We start from the raw sequence: 18466 nt of genomic DNA on the forward strand, positions 1-18466 counted from the left end.
AATTTTGCGCGACTTCTAAACGGACGCACATTGTCATGCGATCAGAACCATGTGGGCACCACTGTGCCCCTGGGCACCACATTAGTGACACCTGCCCTATGGAGTTCTAGCGTGAAAACGGTATAAGTTTAAGAGATTGTTTGGTTGCATCTTAAAAACCTTTATTTCTGTCTTCCTGAAATGCTGAGATGCTGAAAGTTTCTCTCACCACCCTTTCTGTGGTAATTGGGGGGGAACCTAAGAAACAATTCCGGTCGACTTGTTGCAACTACGTAGTGTCTGAATTTCACTGTGGGATCGAAAACAAGTGTCTTTCCTTGAAACATGATCAAATACGATGCAGAACCACTGTGAACACCAGGAATCTTTTAGAAGAAAGAGCAAAAGGAGGTCGCTATTAATATTTAAACAGAGCGAAGAGAATTCTGGGTGGAATGGAAGTGATGACAACGGGGCGGACACTGAGAGAATACAACCCTCCATTGATTGGCTCGCTCTGTTTCTGACAAAAAAAATCTTCCATAACCTTACATTCTGCCTTCGTACGGCACATATAGGTGTGTGTCGTCTCTCATTTTTATGGTCTGTCTTTCATACATGAATATTTCAGCACCCGAAATACAGCCATCCCTTTCCGAGACACGACCTGTTTTAGATAAGATGTTAAATATCTCGGCAAAAATATATTTTTTTTCTTTTATGTAAATGAGCGACGAAATATTTTTCTTTATTTTTTTTTCTTTTATGTAAATGAGCGACAAATGCAGGATTTGTTAAAACAAGACAGCCTTTCTGATTGCAGTTGGTGGCAGAGACATGAATGGAAAACAAACAGAGGATTTCACAGCCGTTTCATCTCCGTCTTCTCTGTTTTCATGATACACATCTCTGCGACATGAAACAAAAACCAGCCTGAGCAGAACTAACAGACGGCTGTGGGTCGATGTGGCAAAATGATGACAGTCTGTCTTCTTTGGCCTGCTCTGCACCAGTCTGCCAGTGTGTGTGTGCATTCGTTAGAATGTTTACCACTGTGTGCACGTGTGAGTGAATCCAGCTTGGCTCTAGTTTCCACCTCCTCTGTCCAGTCACTCCCACCTCCCCCACTTCTCCCTCAGGTCCCAACCTCGGTAGGTTTTGAACCCAACACTGATCCCGGAATGTGACTTTCTTTTTTTTATAATGCAAGAAGTTCATTATGAAAAAAATAAGACGCCCCGCTGTACCATGAAAGTATCAACATGACAGCTGATAATTTCTTAGTGATGTTGCATCGCCAGGAATTTAATTAGCTGCAACAAATGACTTCACACAGCAGGAGAGAAAATAATCTATTTTAACAGATGTTTTCCCCAACAGTAAAATGTTTTGGGGCGTCGTAGATATTTTTCCTGAACCCAACTGCAATAAAAACAAATGATTCTCAGGCGAATGTAACTATTTTTGTCAAGTCTGTATTTTTGTATGTATATTTTGGACAGTTCTTTTTATCAGCAGTTTATGATACAGCACTTGGTGGTCATAGTTATCCTAACTATTGCTAACTACTGTTAGATTGTTGTTGTTTCAATCTCTCTATTTGACCTATTGACCTGTTTCGTATCAGTGAATTGGTTTTAATCGAATAGATGTTTTCGTCTCTTCTGGAACATTCTGGACAAAAAGTCTACAAAGAAATCCTTGTTCAACAGTGGTCACTACCTTCCAGTTACTGAGACTACTACTGACTAGTACTCTCTAACAGTAATCCTGTTCTAACATGTCACGTTGCCACCTCCTGTGGATTAACAGTAATCCTGTCCTAACATGTCACGTTGCCACCTCCTGTGTAGAATATTCACTTTCCGTGTTAGCATAGGTGAGTGACATAGGTACTGCTGTACAGTATGTGAGCTCTGTGAAAGTTGCGTTGTATTTGTTGTATTTCTATCCATCAGTCATGACTGAGAGTGTTTGTGTGGGCAAGAAGTGTTATTATTTATCATTAGTCACCAGCGTATATGACACAATGTTGTACTTGTTTTTTACGAATTCCATGACAAGTTGAATGCAACAGGCATTAGTTTAGTTTGTTGTTTCTTTTTGTGAAAACAAAAGGATTATTTAGGTTTATCTTCTGATCTACCTGCAGCTCTGCCACTGTCCTATTATGTTGTCCTGTTGTCCTTCAGCTAATCACTGCAGGATTTAGAGACAATCGCTGTTTATTGTTGTGTAATTGTTGTGAGTTTAGGAGTGTTTGAATCTCACTCTACAAACTGTAGCTACATCAGGAGACAAAAAAATCATTGATAAGTATTTTCAAATGCAGCTAGTGTTGCCCCCTTTCTCTAATATTGCCCATCTGAAGCAAACAGTAATCATCGAACAGGATTTCTCGCTCGACTGCTTATCCCCCAATGAGCCTATTGTCGTCATCACACCTAATTATTTTATCTTCTTGTTCCTTTTGTCTGACACAATTAGTTTTCTCTGGCGTGAACAACAGCATCAGATCACCAAACCTGTGAAACAGCTGTGACACTGTGACACTGGAGATGAACACATTTATTCCGTGCAAGACACGACTTTTGTTTAACGTTCCATAAATCGTACATGAATCCAGACCATCTTTGGATGGAAAGATGTTTTTTGAAACAAAAGTTAGGCCACAGTTTACAGAGTGGTTTGAAATAGTAAAAACAAAAAATACTATATAGTGCTATACAGAAATAAAATTAAACAAAAACTGCTAAATGTAAGAGCTAAAGATAATAATAATATTTTAAAATATATACACCGCGAGACCTCGGTTTTCGAAGTTAATTCGTTCCTAAAGGCCATTCGTGAACCGAAAAGTTCAAAAAACTGAAATAATTTTCGGTTCGTCCACGAAACCAATGAAAATAATTAGGTCAAACAAAAAATATAACAAAATATATGGCAAACTTGATCAATTGTCAAATTATTACTGAAAAAGCAGTATTGGCCAATACATCAATAATAGTTTAGCTGAATAGTAAAAAAAAAAAATCAATAATATTTTGAGCCCAGAAAAAGTAGAGTTTGCATACAATCAAAATGGTTATGAATGGCTAAATCATTGAAAAACAAATGAACAAAACAAGCAGTAAAAAAACAGCTTCAAACTCCTACTGTATGTATTCAGATTCTTTTGGTCTTTTTTGTTCCAAAAAGGTTCGCATTATCTTAGAAAAATACATTTTTCACTTTTCTGTGCTCTACAAGAACTTAAAGCGACCTCCAGGCTAGAGCAAATCTATTGTAAAACATTGTTACAACGTGAATCCATTTATCTGCAGTGTTGCCCTCAGGTTGATGAGAACAACTAAATCCACGGCATCATTTTCCTCCAACGTCCATTATGGCCAAATTGTCCAATCACTTTATTTTCATCATCCTGATTTACCGCCGGTTCCTGCAGCTCATTTTAAACCCTCCTGTTTTCAGGGAAACTGAGGCTAAGATGGGGAGTTTTCCTGACTCCTGCACCCTCAGCCCTCCTATTGGATTGTGATGTAAAATGCAATGCATTGTGGGAGGTGATAATCAAATCCTGGTGCTGACGCTCCTGAGGGCCCAGAGCCCTCGCAGTGTGATTGGGAAATTTATCTTAATAAAGTGACAGCTGCATCACGGGGACGACGCTGCGGCTCCTGCCCTGCAGAGTCCTGGCGGAGCAGGGAAACACATGCAAACAGTCTGAGGCAGAAAAACACAGAGAAAGAGCAAATAAATAATAATGGCAATAACATAGTCACACCTGTAACCAGAGACAAACTGCACCCTGAATCTCACAGAGAGCTATTTCTTGCTCTTCCCTTTCATGAAAACGCCTTCGCAGATGTCGTCTGCTCCCGCCTCCTTCGTTAAGAAAATCCACAAAGTATGATCTAAATCCTCTGGATACAAAAGATTATCATGCGCACAGCTGGATATGACTGTGAAAAGGGGGATTAAATGTAGATGGGTGCATAGAGGGATCTGACTCGATACACACAGAAGCCAAGATCAGCCAAAGCTGATTCCTTACTGTTTTACCAAAAGAATGGTGCTTGTTCAAAGGGTTATTATGTAAAATGACAGACATTTCCCTTAAATACCGATATAAGAGCTTGTATCATTAGGATTCCTTTCATTTTACTAGGCATTGGTGTATTTAATTTGGAAACAGTTTGTACAGGGGGTCCTGTGTTTACGATGTCCACGACCCATGGCTTTCGTGGTTACATTCAGTTCCTGGACCTTGCTCTTCAACGATATCTACTTTTCCTCTCAGCTGGATGTCGTCAGCATAAAAGAACAGGCAGTACGTTAAAGGAAGGCCTGTGGTTCAGTGTAATTAATCTGACCACTGAAAAACCTCCTGAGAGACATCATTACGACTCCATCAAACATCATGACCACCGTGTACTAAAGAACAAATGCAGTCCCAAACCACAAAGATATACAACAACCACCGTGAACCTGACTCAGGACTTCTCTTATTTAAAAATGAGATGTTTCGCCTCAGGGATGTACAGTATATTCTAGATTTCTTGTGGTGAAGTTGGATGCCATTAAGTCTTAATGTCCTGCACACTAGCCGTAGTCAGGACTTTAGAAACTGTATATAACTGCAATTCAGATGCTGGTTTAGAGTTGGGTGTGACTTTAACGGTCCTTTGAGCTGAAACCTCTGTTGCCGTGACTTCCTTCCAGTGGCTGCAGCTCCACGCATTCATACTGTATGTTGGTAGAGCAGCTGTGATGTAGATGAAACGTCTCACTCTGCGTGAAGGAACCCCATCCTAGTGGGAAAACACATCTTCCTGCTGTGTTCTGCTTCGTCTTCCTTTGGTTTCCTTGCTCGAAGCAAAAAAAAAAAAAAAAAATGCCTCAAACACACTGCCGCTGCTGCTTTTTCTCTCTCAGACCAGAGACTCTTTATCCACAAGGCAGATTCACAGAGCTTTTGAACCTCCCTCAGTGACACCGAAACTCAACTTCACCTCCTCATCCTTTCGCCCTGACTCCCTGTGCTACGCTAGCCTTTAGCAAAGACATCCACGTCTCTGTCAGACCAGATTTAAGTCAAGGGGTCAACAAAAGTGAATGTGTGAAGGATTAAACTCCCTGTGGTCAAAACTGACAGCATTAGTGTCAAAATGGGTCTGACGAAACTGACCACATCCTTTCTTCTCCCACAATGCTCTAGGCAGTCAAAGCAGCGAATTAATTGTTATTAATGTGTTCCCCGGGAAAGTGGTTTCAGATAGGAGAAATATTCAGTTGGCCGTAGTATTGTTTCCAGAGGCGGAAAGTAATGAATTACATTTACTCACGGTACTGTAATTGAGTACGTTTTTTTAGAGTAATTTCTATTTTTTAAGTAGTTTTGGGAACAGATAATTTTATTTTTACTTACGAGTACATTTTAACTCAAGTATTTTACTGGGAAAGAACCTGTTACTGAGTAAAAAATTAAATGCAGGGAAAAACATCTGCACTAGCTGAAAGAAAATCCAAACTGGTTGGTTGACGTTTCCTTCGTTGTTAGGTCTGTTGGATCAGTTACTTGGGGATAATGCTGGCTAACTGGTTGGTTAATTACATGGTGTTTAGATAGGTAAGGTTGATTGTTCATTGGTTGGTCATCTGGGGTGTGATTTTTGTCTTTGTCAGTAGGTTGGTCAGTCGTAGTTATTGGTTTAGCTGAAAGGTCGATTCATTTGTCACCTAATTGTTGGAAAGGTTTGGTGGGTTCAGTTGTTGTGATTGATTGGTTTGGTCTGCATGTTAGTGGTTGGTTTGTCAGTTCATGATCTTCTCGATGCGCTAGTTGGCTGCTCTGTCAATTTAGTTTAGAGTTCAGTTTGGAGTAGTTTATTTATTGGTGAGTTGGTTAGCAGTTCGGTCGGTCGGTCGGTTGTTCCTTCTCCCGATCTTTTACATCTTAATAATGAATGCATCTGGGTTCAGTTTTTGAGTGAAGAAAGTTCCCCCCCTTAACTTTCTCCTTCTTTGGAGGCGACTCGGCTCAGTGTCAACCTTTACCTTTACAGTGAAGTAAACTTTTTCAAACTTTTTTTTTTCTTGTGGTTGGTGTCTCTGCATTTATTATTCAGCCTCCACTGCAGCAGCCAGCCTGAGAACCACCGTTATACTGGAGCGTTTGGCCTGTGCGATGGTTAACCTCGCGCTCTCGTTCTCATAGCTATGGCACCAGCACAGTGTGAGCAGTGACGCTAGCCTGTCGGTGGTCTGAGTGAGCCGAGTCGAGGTCGCGAGTTGCCCCCGCGACCTGGTAACGGATAAGCGGCTGAAGATGGATGGATGGATGTTCAGGATATTTATGGTGAAATTATATTTCATTAAATATGAATAAATAACAATAAATATCTAATATACATGCGTACATGGCCTTATTCTTATTTATAGTTATTAACTCTATGTTATGATTGTACTGGTCCGGCCCACTTGACATCTAATTAGGTTGTATGTGGCCCGTGAACCAAAATCGACTTTGACACCCCTGACTTTTTGTTTGAATGTCGATTTAATTCTCGCGTTGCTGTGTAAAAGATAACTTTGAAGTGAATTGAATTTTCTGACGTTTTCTGACTTCTATAGATGTTTACATTTCTAACAGCCGGAATTTATATTTGTTGATATTCTCAGTATGAAGCTGAATAATTGAAACCGACTGTCTCTGGTATTGAGGAACCATGTTTTAGTCAGATTTTTCCAATTTGCTTTTATCATTCGTGCTGCCATCCTCGGTTTAAGGCACTTTTTCTATTTTTTTTTGTCACAGTTGAAGTCTTGTAAGCACTAAATATGATACTGTCACTGAGTGTCGAGCCTGAGTGAAGATGATTCCGATCGCTCTGATTGGGTTGCATATGGAACACAAGTCCAAAGACCAAACCTATCAACCAAATGATTGCATTTCGATATCCAACATGTAAAGATAGAACATTCTCAGGACGTTCTTACTTGATTTTCACACTCTCTGTTTTACCGTTTAATTATCTACTCATACTGTAGAGTTGACCATGGCACCTGATACCTTCTGATTGCTATCTTCAATATCATGTGTTACGCTTCACTCAAGGTCCAGGTTGTAAAATTTTGCTGGCTATGAATTATATGTGCGGTCACAAGTGAACTGCGTTGACTGATAGGAAATTAATCTTTTTCACTTGAGCTGTTTCTGTTAGCATCACTTTCTTCTTTCAGATAAGCGGAACTGTTCTCCACATCTTGTAGAATCTGTAAGAATTTTTTTTTGGTAGGGCTGGATTCAACTCACTGCTACAGTAAAGAAGAATGATTTAAAGCTGGATGCTAGGACAGAGTTTCAGGTTTGGATGAGTGACTGCCTGAAGGAAAAATAAATCAGCTATGAATGAAAACCTTTTTGCATAGTTTTTAGTTTTTCTGGTGAGATTTTATGAAAATACATTTTTTGATACAGGTGAGAAAATGTAACTCTTGCTACAAAAACAAATGACCTCCTATAGTTGACTTATTGAAGCAGCACTGACTGCATTAAATCAGTACCGTAGAACAGTGTTTCCCAAACTTTTTTCCCTGGGGCCCATATTTCAAAAGTCACAAACCTTCGCGACCCAAGTCAGTAGACATTATTCGTAAACTCCTGATGCGAGACGACCCCCCCACCCCAAAAAAAAAAAAAAAAACTGTTGCAACCCACCTGAAGGGAAACAGTGCTGTAGAACATCTGTTTTTGAAGAGCGACAGGGATACATACAGTACTTTATATATTAAAAAGTCTATTTTACAGCCGGTGATTTGTTGAAACCGTGCTCTTCTGTTTCTGGCCCTGACGAGTGGGGAGTCATCACAGCAGCTCCTTGGAGCCATGCAAGAACAATCAGGACATTACAGCTAATGAAATTTAGATCAAGTGTGAGCTGAGGCCCTGGGTCGATTTGACTCAGTTCAGTCGGTGCAGCCCAGGGCAGCCATCACACACACTGAACACAGGCCAGTCTCCCCAATCATCCATGAAGGCTAAGCTGGTGCCTTCAGATATTAAGTAGGAGCCTCTGGTCACCTTCTCACTCCTTCTTTTCCTACTAACCTCTTGTGTGTGGCCATTAAAATAAAGAGGCGGCTGGAGAGGAGCAGTGACTGTTGTTAGTTTACTATGCCAAATTTTAAAAAGTTGTACTCGGTCATACAAAGAACCTCCTAACAGACCGTTTATATGGAGATGATTTAATATAAAGAATGATCGTTTATCATTATTTTTGTTTATTTATTTATATATATTTTAATTAAACCTGACCTAGGCAAGATACGACCCTTTTGGCAAATTTTCTTTGAAAATTCAGACTTGTACATTTTAATTGTATTATTTCACCCAAATATTCTACATCCAACCAATCCTGAACAGGCCTGTATGTCAAATTTTGAACCTCGTTTTGGCCCGTGAGCCATAAGTTTTGCCCACCCATGGCAAAGCATGTTGCCCTTTCCAAAGTTTTTCATTTTTACTGCAGTCTTGTTGAAGACGACAGTGTTTCAGGGTTACTCAATTATGATCTATTAAGAATATTTCGAATATTTCTTTCCAGTAACAGAATCTTAGAAAAGTACTGTTGCTACTACTACTACTTTGTTGCTAATGTTTCACTGTTTCCATTTTATTTCTTCGGTAATGGCTTATCCTTCGGGGTAATTTCTTTTTAAGTTTGCTATGCTAGGCTTTTAGCTACGTATTTTTTGTTAACCCTGGTCGATTTTACTAGGTGTCTGTTACTATTTTTTTTACAACTAATTTCTATTTTTAAACTAATGACTCTCGTTGTCAATACATTTTATTATAGTAATTAATTCATTTTCTGAAACAGACGGACAGACAGATAGCAATTATTAAAATATATATTTTCTTACATATTGTAACATTTACCTATTTTGCCTGTTTTTTTAAAAGCACACTAACACCACACAGTTATTCTCAGCCTCATACCCAGTAGATTTGTTCTGCAGCTCTTGGCAAACAAATGCTCTGCCGACTTTATTGTCACTCGACGCCTTGATTCCGATGTGCTTATACCAAGCTCTTCCCAAAGGCGACGAAAACAAACAATTATCACACTGTAGTTTATGTGTTTAATTCCGACTAATCTGAGGCGCTGAACTGACACGACTTGGGCTCAGACTGAAAATCTCCCCTTTTCTTTTTCAGCAGACGGCAGTAACACATGTACAAAACTTGTTTGTTTTTTTTTTTTTTTCTAAAAACCTGACATCTCACAGTGCATCTGTGAAAGTGATGGATCAATTTTTCAGGTCTGTTTACTTGACATTTAAAGGCTCACACTGTGTAACATTTAGGAAAGTTTTCTTGGCAGAAAGAAGGTCAGAACAAATGTATAACTGGAACAAATAACTGTTTGATTTTTTTTTTTTAAAGCATCAGACTTGTTTTTTTTTTTTTGAAGGCAGAGTTTCGGTGTTGCATTTATATTGACTACCAGACGCTCAAACTGAAACATTTTTTAAACTTCGAACCTTGGAAAAGTCAAGGCAGAGTTTTGGTGTTGCATTTATATTGACTACCAGAAGCTCAAACTGAAACATTTTTAAACTTCGAACCTTGGAAAAGTCCTAGGTGGTTTGTGACTTCTTGCTCACATTAAGTGGTAATGACCTTCTATCAGGATAGGAACCGAACATTTTAAATTGGAATCTTTCTTAGAAATAAGTCAGACGCGATGACAAACTTTCCTTTCTGCACCTAAGTTTTCTACTGTTTATTTTCTGCCTTATTTTTATTGGTTACTTATAGCTTCACATGGGCTACATATTTCCTGAAATATTAAAGCAAATGTTAAGCTCAACTCTAGGCTATATACTGTTCTGGCTGACATTTAACTATTTTTAGGACTACCTTCAGCTATATTTAAGCTAATATTTATAGACTACATTTGAATTATTTCTGAGCTAACAAAAGTACAAATGTATATGTTGAGTTTTTCAGAAATCTCTCTGTTTTTCCTGTACTTCATTTTCGTTTCCTATATAACCACATGATTTAAAAATATATGTACAATAGGAGGTCACTATTAGCTTAATTTCCCGATTGGAACTCCTGAGGGATTAATAAAGTTCTATCGATCTATCCATCCATCTAATCTATCCATCTATCCATCCATCCATCCATCCATCTTAAAAATGACCACAAGATGTCTTAAAATGTGCACCAAATTGTACAAGATTTTTAAAAAAAAACAGTTGGTAAATTACAACTTATCAATATAAAACCTTTAGCCACAATGATTACAAAAGATTAAAGTAATATATCATCTGCATAGAATGACACAGTATGTTCTTCTCCGTACCTTAACACATCAGAGAATTGTGGAAATGATTCGTAAAGAAATAGCCAGAGGTTGAGCAACTGAGCAAAAAGGGTATGGAATAGATATCATGCTCTGGTGTGCTTGAGGTATGAAGGATTGAGAGGGATTATTCAGAATATTCATTCATTAAAAAGAGGATTAACAACCTCATATAAAACATTCCTTTTCTGAAGAACGTCCCCTCTTTGTCCATTGATAGGAAGCATCTGCTCCATACATAGTGCAGGGAGTTTAGCAGAATTTACTTACCTGTTTGAAAACAACTCAGAAAAGAACATAAAGTGAATCAAATATTAAAGTGAGCATTCCCCTTATATCACCTTCTCTGGATTAACCAACTTCTTGATGTTCAGATTTTCAAAGCCCGTAGCTGAATCATGGTAATGGGCCTGTCACGCTGATCGTTTTAGCAGCGTTGGGAGCAGCCAATAAAATATCAAATTCGTTTTACTGACGCAAAAGGTGCGTTCTTCTTAGAGACTGTGTGGCATCGTATTCCTGGAATACACCCTTCCTATTGGAGAAGCCTGAAATAGTGAAGCCTGATGATGAATGGACAAAGAGGGGCTCAGTTAAGAAGAGGAGCCTCATCCAACCACGAAATATTCTTTAACAGCTTGGAAATAAATTATCCCAGTTAGGAATCTTTGAACCTATTTGAAACCTCGACCAGTTAGATTTTATTGTACCTTGATCTTTCCTCCAGGTTAGGGGTGTCAAACATATGGCTCGTGGGCCAAAATTGAAAGTGAAAAAATGCACAAAAACGTCATGGTCTTGATGTTTTGCCATCTGGGTGGTTCAATCTAGCCCGCTTAATGAATTTTGAAAGTGAAAAAATGAACAAAAACGTCATGGTCTTGATGTTTTGTAAAATTATATTTCATTAAATACTCCTCACATATCTTGGCCAAAAATTTCACCTGGGTGTTTAGCGCCCTCATCATCCCATCCAGCTCACTTGTCTGTAGATGTTTGTGCTTGTTCCCTCCTAGTTTGCTGGTGGGCGTCCAAATGCTGTCGTAGGGGTTTCAAAACATCCTCCAACTCAACTCTTCAATGAAATTATCTCAGCACTTATCTCAGCCAACCTATAAAAAAACGCAATTTAATTCTCCCATATATCTCTCCTTTCATGTTGGCAGGCACTGAATCAAGCCATTCAAAATAAGAAGTTAGATTGGAATTGTCGGGGGCTGCTTTCAATGCATCTGTTTTTGATCGATTACATGACATTGTCATCTCAATATTCAGCAAATAAAGCAATTCGATCACAGCTTCTCGGGATGACACTGAAACAGGAAAGTATGTTGGTATTGTTTGTTTGTTTTGGCTAACAATTAGATATTCTTTGATTATCACCAACTCCAGTCTCAACTGTCAGCTTTCTTAAAATTAAACCACTTCTTTGTTTAGTTGGAATTTGATAACATTACCACTTGTATAAAAGCAGTAGAAGTCTAATGTAGGAAATCAATCCGTCAGTTCCTCAAATGTTGTTTCTGCAGTTTCATCCGTACATGTCACTAATTCTTCCAATCCTGACCATGATTGAGAGATAGAGTTTTGTCTATCGGTGGAAATATCTGTGGAAGCTCCATGATATGTACAAGGAAAGTAATACAATTGTAAGATGTGCAGTCTGAGGGACAGATGGGTATATGGTAAGGCTGAGATATCACAAAACACCTGCGACCACATGCGAAACAACAACATAAAAGGTGTAAAAGTCTTATATAGTATCTCCTAAAATATATAATTAACACAAAATCAGACTGCAGTTAAACTGTTTTTCTAACCTGGGGATTAAACCTGACAACTCGACCAAACTCATTATTGCTATCTTGAAGCGTGCACGCACACACGCACCTGCGTGTGTGTGTGTGTGTGTGTAAGAGCTGATCCTTTGAGAGTAGAGGCTCACACAACTTAGACATTTAACTCCATCCCTGCACACAGCGTCCTATTACTACAGCAAATAAACTGTAGCTGCAGCCTGACAGTGGACTGTGGGTGGTTTGACAGTCTTCTGTAGCCAAGTTTTTCCACAATATACTTTCGTGTCTGAGCAGGAAACTTTTATTTATAGAGATTTTAACTTTATCAACACAAGAATAAGAGGGAAATAAATGCCACAGATATTACTATTACAGCAAAGCAATGGGATTCACGAAAATGATAACTTTATGAAATTACTGCAGAAAATCCAATAAAGAGTTTTCACTGGGTGACTTCATCTTGGAATAAAAGTGTTACTCTAAGTTCTGTTTTTTAGCTGCAAAATATGCAAGATTTATGTGAATCTATTGGCATCGATGGATTTAAAGGATGTTTCCGTTAGCCTCAAAGTATGAAATTGACGTTTTGTTTACTGTATACCAGCTAAAAAATTGCACTTTTAAATTTGCCTCTGTATTCAGTCTTTTCTTTTCGGCCCCATGTTAAAATATCTGTGTATGTATCAAAGACAACAGAGATGAGTAAATGCAAAACTGAAAAAACACTCCACAAATAACCAGAACCAACCAATATGAAATTAAGAATTTTATCCAATATTTTTATATGTGTTGCTTCTATCTGCAAAAAAAAAGAAAAGAAGACAGAAAAACAAAACAAAAATTTGATTCAAATATAAAAGGTGCAATAGACGATGACTGGATGATTCAAGCGAAACAATGGAACAATAGCAGCAAAGGGAAGCGAGACATTGTGACCCATTCATTAGTGAAGCTAACCCCTACAGGCACAGAGAGGAAGTTCATTAAATACAAACCCAAGGCTCTGTCAAAGATCATGCTCTGCCGCTGACACTGAGGATATTACACTCACAAATATTGTTCACAGTAAAGGTCCTCCGTCTGGAGCGTCAGGTTTCCGGGGCCGTCATGTAAAACAATTGAAAACAGACTTTTATTGTGAATTTTTCGAATGCCGACAATGTCCAGAATGCTCAAAGGATGTTTTCTTTTCTAAATCTTTTTCTTAAATGTTAGCAGTTTTATCAGGGTTTTAATGTGTGTAAGAAGGAGAGAGTGTGTAGTTACAGTATCTCTCTGTGAACACTACGGCTCTGCATATCTCTGCATACTTTGATAGGGATCACACCACATTTAAATACAGTAACAAATAGGGAGGTCTGAAAATATCGACCGACCAATATTATTGGCCCGATATTAGCTTAATCGTGTAATATCTGTAGGAATCGTTATTGATATGAATGAAAACCTGATAGCGCAATACCTGGGTTTCACCAAATAATGTGTGCTCTAAAATAATTTTGGGGGAAAAAACAGCTGTATATGAAAGTGAAAGTCATGTCATTGAGGTATGTTTTTATTTAACATTTTATTAATCTATTTGAATAATCAGGGGGTTGTATGCAGAATGCTGCTAAATAAATAAATATGACAAGGCCCTTTATAATATTTCAATTTGCGGGGGGGATTCTGTCCCCTAGAGGGGGCCATGGCAGAAAATAATTGAGAAACACTGCTTTACCTTAGTGAGAAGGCGACCCGCTATATAGGTATCGGTTGATATTGGAATCAGAAATTAAGTTGTTAGACAATATTGGCATATTGGATATCAGGCAAAAAGCTAATATCGAACATCCCTAGTAATACAGATATGATTTCTACATCATTTTGATATCACTCTTTTGACACATTCCTTTGGAGCTATTTATATCCCAGTTGTGTAAGAAAGTAAGGACTGAATGTGTTTCATGAAAAATAGAGAAATTCAGATGTATACTATCATGTGAAAAACATTTTACTAAAAGCTGACAGTCAGGTGTGTATTTGGTTGGGTCTGGGTCAAAACCAAAATCTTTTGCTCTATTTCTTCCTTCAACTCTCTGCCCAACGTCAGTTTCAACAATCAGCATTTAGAAATAATGTTGTTCTTTTTATATCACAATACTGACACCTTCTCCCCTGTTTCCCATCATTAGCAGTCAGAACAGGTCACCTGACTAACTTCTGTATTTTCTTCTTCTCTCTTCTCACTCTGCTCCTGCTGCTTTTTATCTCTCACTGAGCTGACAGTTCAAAACACCACAAACACAAACTCTAACAGGGGTCACTGCTGTGGACATGCGCTGCGTTTTAATTGGTCTTTCAAAGCAAATGTTCGACTGCAGGAGTTGTTCCAGGTTCAACGTTAAACTCCAAATGTTTTTTTTTTCTTACTGTACAACTGTAGCCTTCTAATGGCAATGTTTCCCTGTGTTACCCAGCTGCCACTGCTGCAAAATAACTTAACCCACTGAAGCTGCCAACGAAAAATACAAATCTTGTTTTTTCCAATCTTTGATAAACATTCAGCAAACACCTGACCAGTCTTTGTCTTTTTCTCAATACTCTGTTGACTACTTTCCGATACCTTCAATGGCTAGACCCAGTGACATGTGGTCAGTTGAATGATAAGTAAAATATTACCAATGATAAGAGCAGAGGTGGAAACATTACTAAACTACTACTAAAGTTACTTTGTTACTTTAAATTACCAAATTTTCTGGACTAAAAGTCGCACTTTTTTCATCCTTTGGCTGGGTTTGTGACTTATACTCAGCTGCGAGTAATATATTAAAACATATAATTTTACATTTGTTTTACATTTTTTACATCCTGTCATACAACACTGACCGCTGCTAGAGGGCGCTCTAGGCTAGTGTACAAGTATGTGCTACTCCTGGTCCACTGAAGACTTGCATGTTCGTTATTTTCTCACTAGCTGCTAGAGGGCACTGGTGCGACTTATACTTCGTATACTGTATAGCAACTGTATAGCAAACATAAAAAAATCGTATCAGTTGTCGTTTTGCATGTAGTGCAAATTCTCAAGGGCCTGCAAAGTTTGTTCAGAAATGACAAGATGGACCTTTACAGCTAAACGTTTATTTGGTCATTGATTATTTATTTGACCTGAAGTCTATAATTATCACACGATCTGTAGTTACTGTTATGACGATCTGTTAGGATCAATTACAGCATAAAAAAAAAAACACTTACAACACAACTTATTAAACATCGGATCCATATTCTGCAAACACCAATTAGACATAATAAATGCTAAATACCAAAAATGACAGAGACTCTGCTGGTTTGTTGTCAACGCAGGAACAGCACAAAATGGCTGATTCCAAGGACACATCAGTAAATTGAAGGAGCTTCACACTTTGATCTTTTAAAAAGCAGCAGTTGGCAGAAGAGCTTATAAAAACATTCACCTTGTTTTGTTCCACCCTGATAAGTTTGGGTGAAGACTGCCTCAGTGCTGCGTATGGGTGTGTGCAGTAAGAAGATAAGGAAATGCAAATACAACAGGCGGCATTTGAGACCAAAGAAAAGTGTCTGAAAGGCAATTTACAGGAAGGCAATCAGTGACTGTCATCAAACTCTGTCTGCAAATGTTTTCTTCCAAGAATCCCTGTTTTTCCTGACTGGTGACTTCAGGAGAAGTTCGACAGTAATGCCTAAGATGTATGTAAAAGCAATGAGAAAAATCTTAGATTTAAAACTTGCGTACCATTTGGGTGTACTGTTTGGAAATGAACTCGAACCAAGGAATATCAAAAAGATTTCCTAACATGCCCAAGCAGAGGTCATCAAAATGGCTCCCAGGGGCACCTGGGAGTATGTTCTAAAAACAAAGCTAGTCAACAAGGAGGGTCAAACGTTGTACTGTTACTGTGCTTTTTGAATCAGTTACAGTAACAATGATATTTAAATGGATGCAATGACGATGGTAAGAACAGTGTCTACTATTGCATAAAGCAGAGGTCATCAAAATGGCGCCCGGGGGCACTTGGGAGTATTTTTTTTGAATCAGTTACAGTTGCAATGATATTTAAATGGATGCAATGACGATGGTAAGAACAGTGTCTACTATTGCATTGTTTCCCTAAGACTGGGTCGCGACCCTGAAGTAGGTCGCAAGAGATTTTATTTTTGGGTCCTCTCGGATCATGTTTCCCAGGTCATCACAACAGCTGTCTGCATCCAACTCTACTGTTGCATTGTTTCCCAAAGACTGGGTCGTAACCCTGAGGTGGGTCGCAAGAGGGGTTTTCCTTGGGTCGTCTTGCATGTTTCCCAGGATTTCATGGTCATCGCAACACTAGACAAAAGTGCAAAAAACATACGAACATACCGCATATATAACATTGCATTCAGTGAGGATTTTGGATTTTGATTTGTATATATTACTAAACACAAGGTAGGTCAGGGAATTGTCGGTCCCCGGAAAAAAGTTTGGGACACTGTACCGTTGTACAGTCCCAGAATGAATTATTATTACATTGTTCAGGAAGTCTGTATCAAAGTAGTTGTTCGTATTCAAGTGCCCTTGAAGTAGCTTGCAGTTTCACATAAAAAGACAACACTTGAAGTCTGTGGTTAGAGTTTATAAATAACAACAGAAAGTCAAAGGAACAGTGTTTTCTACCTCAGTTTTCTCATCTCAGCATCTCTGTGTGTTTCCAGGTTCTTGGGGCAGGTGTATGGGCAGCGAGTGTGGCCCAGGTGGCAGCCAAAGCCGGGCTGTCTGGTGTGCCCATGTGGATGGCTGGACGACGCTTCACACCAACTGTGACCAGAGCCAACGACCGTCCAATCAGAGGAACTGTTTCCATGTGTGTGACTGGCACAAAGACCTTTATGGATGGGAACTCGGTTCCTGGAACCTGTGTGTTCCAGTGTCAACGAGGACCTTCGTGGCCTCACGCCTGTTTATGTGCAGTGGGGGTGAAGAGGGTATTCAGACCCGGGACGTGGGCTGCACACTGAAGTCAGATGGATCTCCGGCTGAGGATTCTATCTGTGAGTATTTCGAACCCAGACCTCGTCAGGAGCAGGCGTGTTTGATCCCCTGCCCTCAGGACTGCGTGGTGTCAGAATATTCACCCTGGACGTCCTGCTCCAAGACATGTGGGACAGGACTCAGGAACAGAGTCCGCAGTGTTCTGGTTCCTCCACTTTTCGGAGGCACCATTTGCCCCAATCTGACGGAGTTTCAGTCCTGCAGACCAGGACCCTGCACCGGTCCAGAGGGCATGTACAGTCTCAGGGTCGGACCGTGGAATCCCTGTGTTCTTCCGCAGACTCGGACAACGCGACAAGCCAAACGCAGGAAGGGCAAAGGACAGGGTCTGAGAGACAGAGGTGGAGTCAAAGATCCAGAGACCAGGGAACTGATCCAAAAGAAACGCACCAGGAACCGCCTTAACCGTCAGGAGAGTCCATTCTGGGACATCCAGGTGGGATACCAAACCCGCGACGTGATCTGCACACACAGGAATGGGAGCGGGGTGACACGAAGGTGAGTGGTGATATTTTTTATGTTAATGTGACATTTTAGTAAATACTGTGTATTCTTTTTTTTACAAAGCCATACACGGACACAAACCATGGTTGAATTTATTCCTACCCGAAGGAGAAATTGTTAATAATTAGCTTATTTGCAGTACCAAATGTACTAAAAGCCCCAAAATGAAGAAGGATGATTTAAGGAAACCAAAACCATCAGCCTTCACAAAGACAAAGCCCAGAATTGGCTTAAGGTTAGCTTAAAAGCTAAAATAAAAAACAAATAGTAAACGAAAGCTCTTTGCTCTCTAAACGAGAGATTCTCAGTTTGCTCAGTTACTTTGCTCTTAAACTGATCACATGCTACCTGCTTTGGTCTTGGACTGTAAAAAAAAAAATCAACATTTCCTGGTATAGATACACTCTCCCCTTATCTTCTAAACCAGGGTGTCAAACTCATTTGTACACTCTCCCCTTCTAAACCAGGGTGTCAAACTCATTTTGGTTCAGGAGCCCCTTGCTGCCTAATCAGATGTGAAGTGGGCCGGACCAGTAGAATCATAACATAATTAACTATAAGTAACAATAAGTGCATGTTTTTCCAAAATTTGTTTCCATGGAAATGAGTACAAATTTATTAGAAAATATTCATATTGAATGAAGAGTTTGTGCGTTCTTTCAAGTGGGCCAGATTTAACCCCCTGGTAGTTTGTGCGTTCTTTCAAGCGGGCCAGATTTAACCCCCTAGTGGGCTGGTTTGGACCCACGGGCCATATGTTTGAC

General features: G+C 39.3%; 1 protein-coding gene across 1 annotated transcript in view; it reads left to right on the top strand.

The window, feature by feature from the left end:
- Positions 1-18466, top strand: part of thsd7ab (thrombospondin, type I, domain containing 7Ab) — a 146778-nt gene that overhangs the window by 46498 nt on the left and 81814 nt on the right. The window contains exons 2-3 of the mRNA XM_025061560.1: positions 16862-17696; positions 18216-18235. Coding sequence (XP_024917328.1) covers positions 16862-17696; positions 18216-18235 — 855 coding nt within the window. The remainder of the gene's footprint in view (positions 1-16861; positions 17697-18215; positions 18236-18466) is intronic.

This window comes from Cynoglossus semilaevis, chromosome 13 (assembly GCF_000523025.1).
Source record: "Cynoglossus semilaevis isolate Cse_v1.0 chromosome 13, Cse_v1.0, whole genome shotgun sequence".
NCBI classification, from domain to species: Eukaryota; Metazoa; Chordata; class Actinopteri; order Pleuronectiformes; family Cynoglossidae; genus Cynoglossus; species Cynoglossus semilaevis.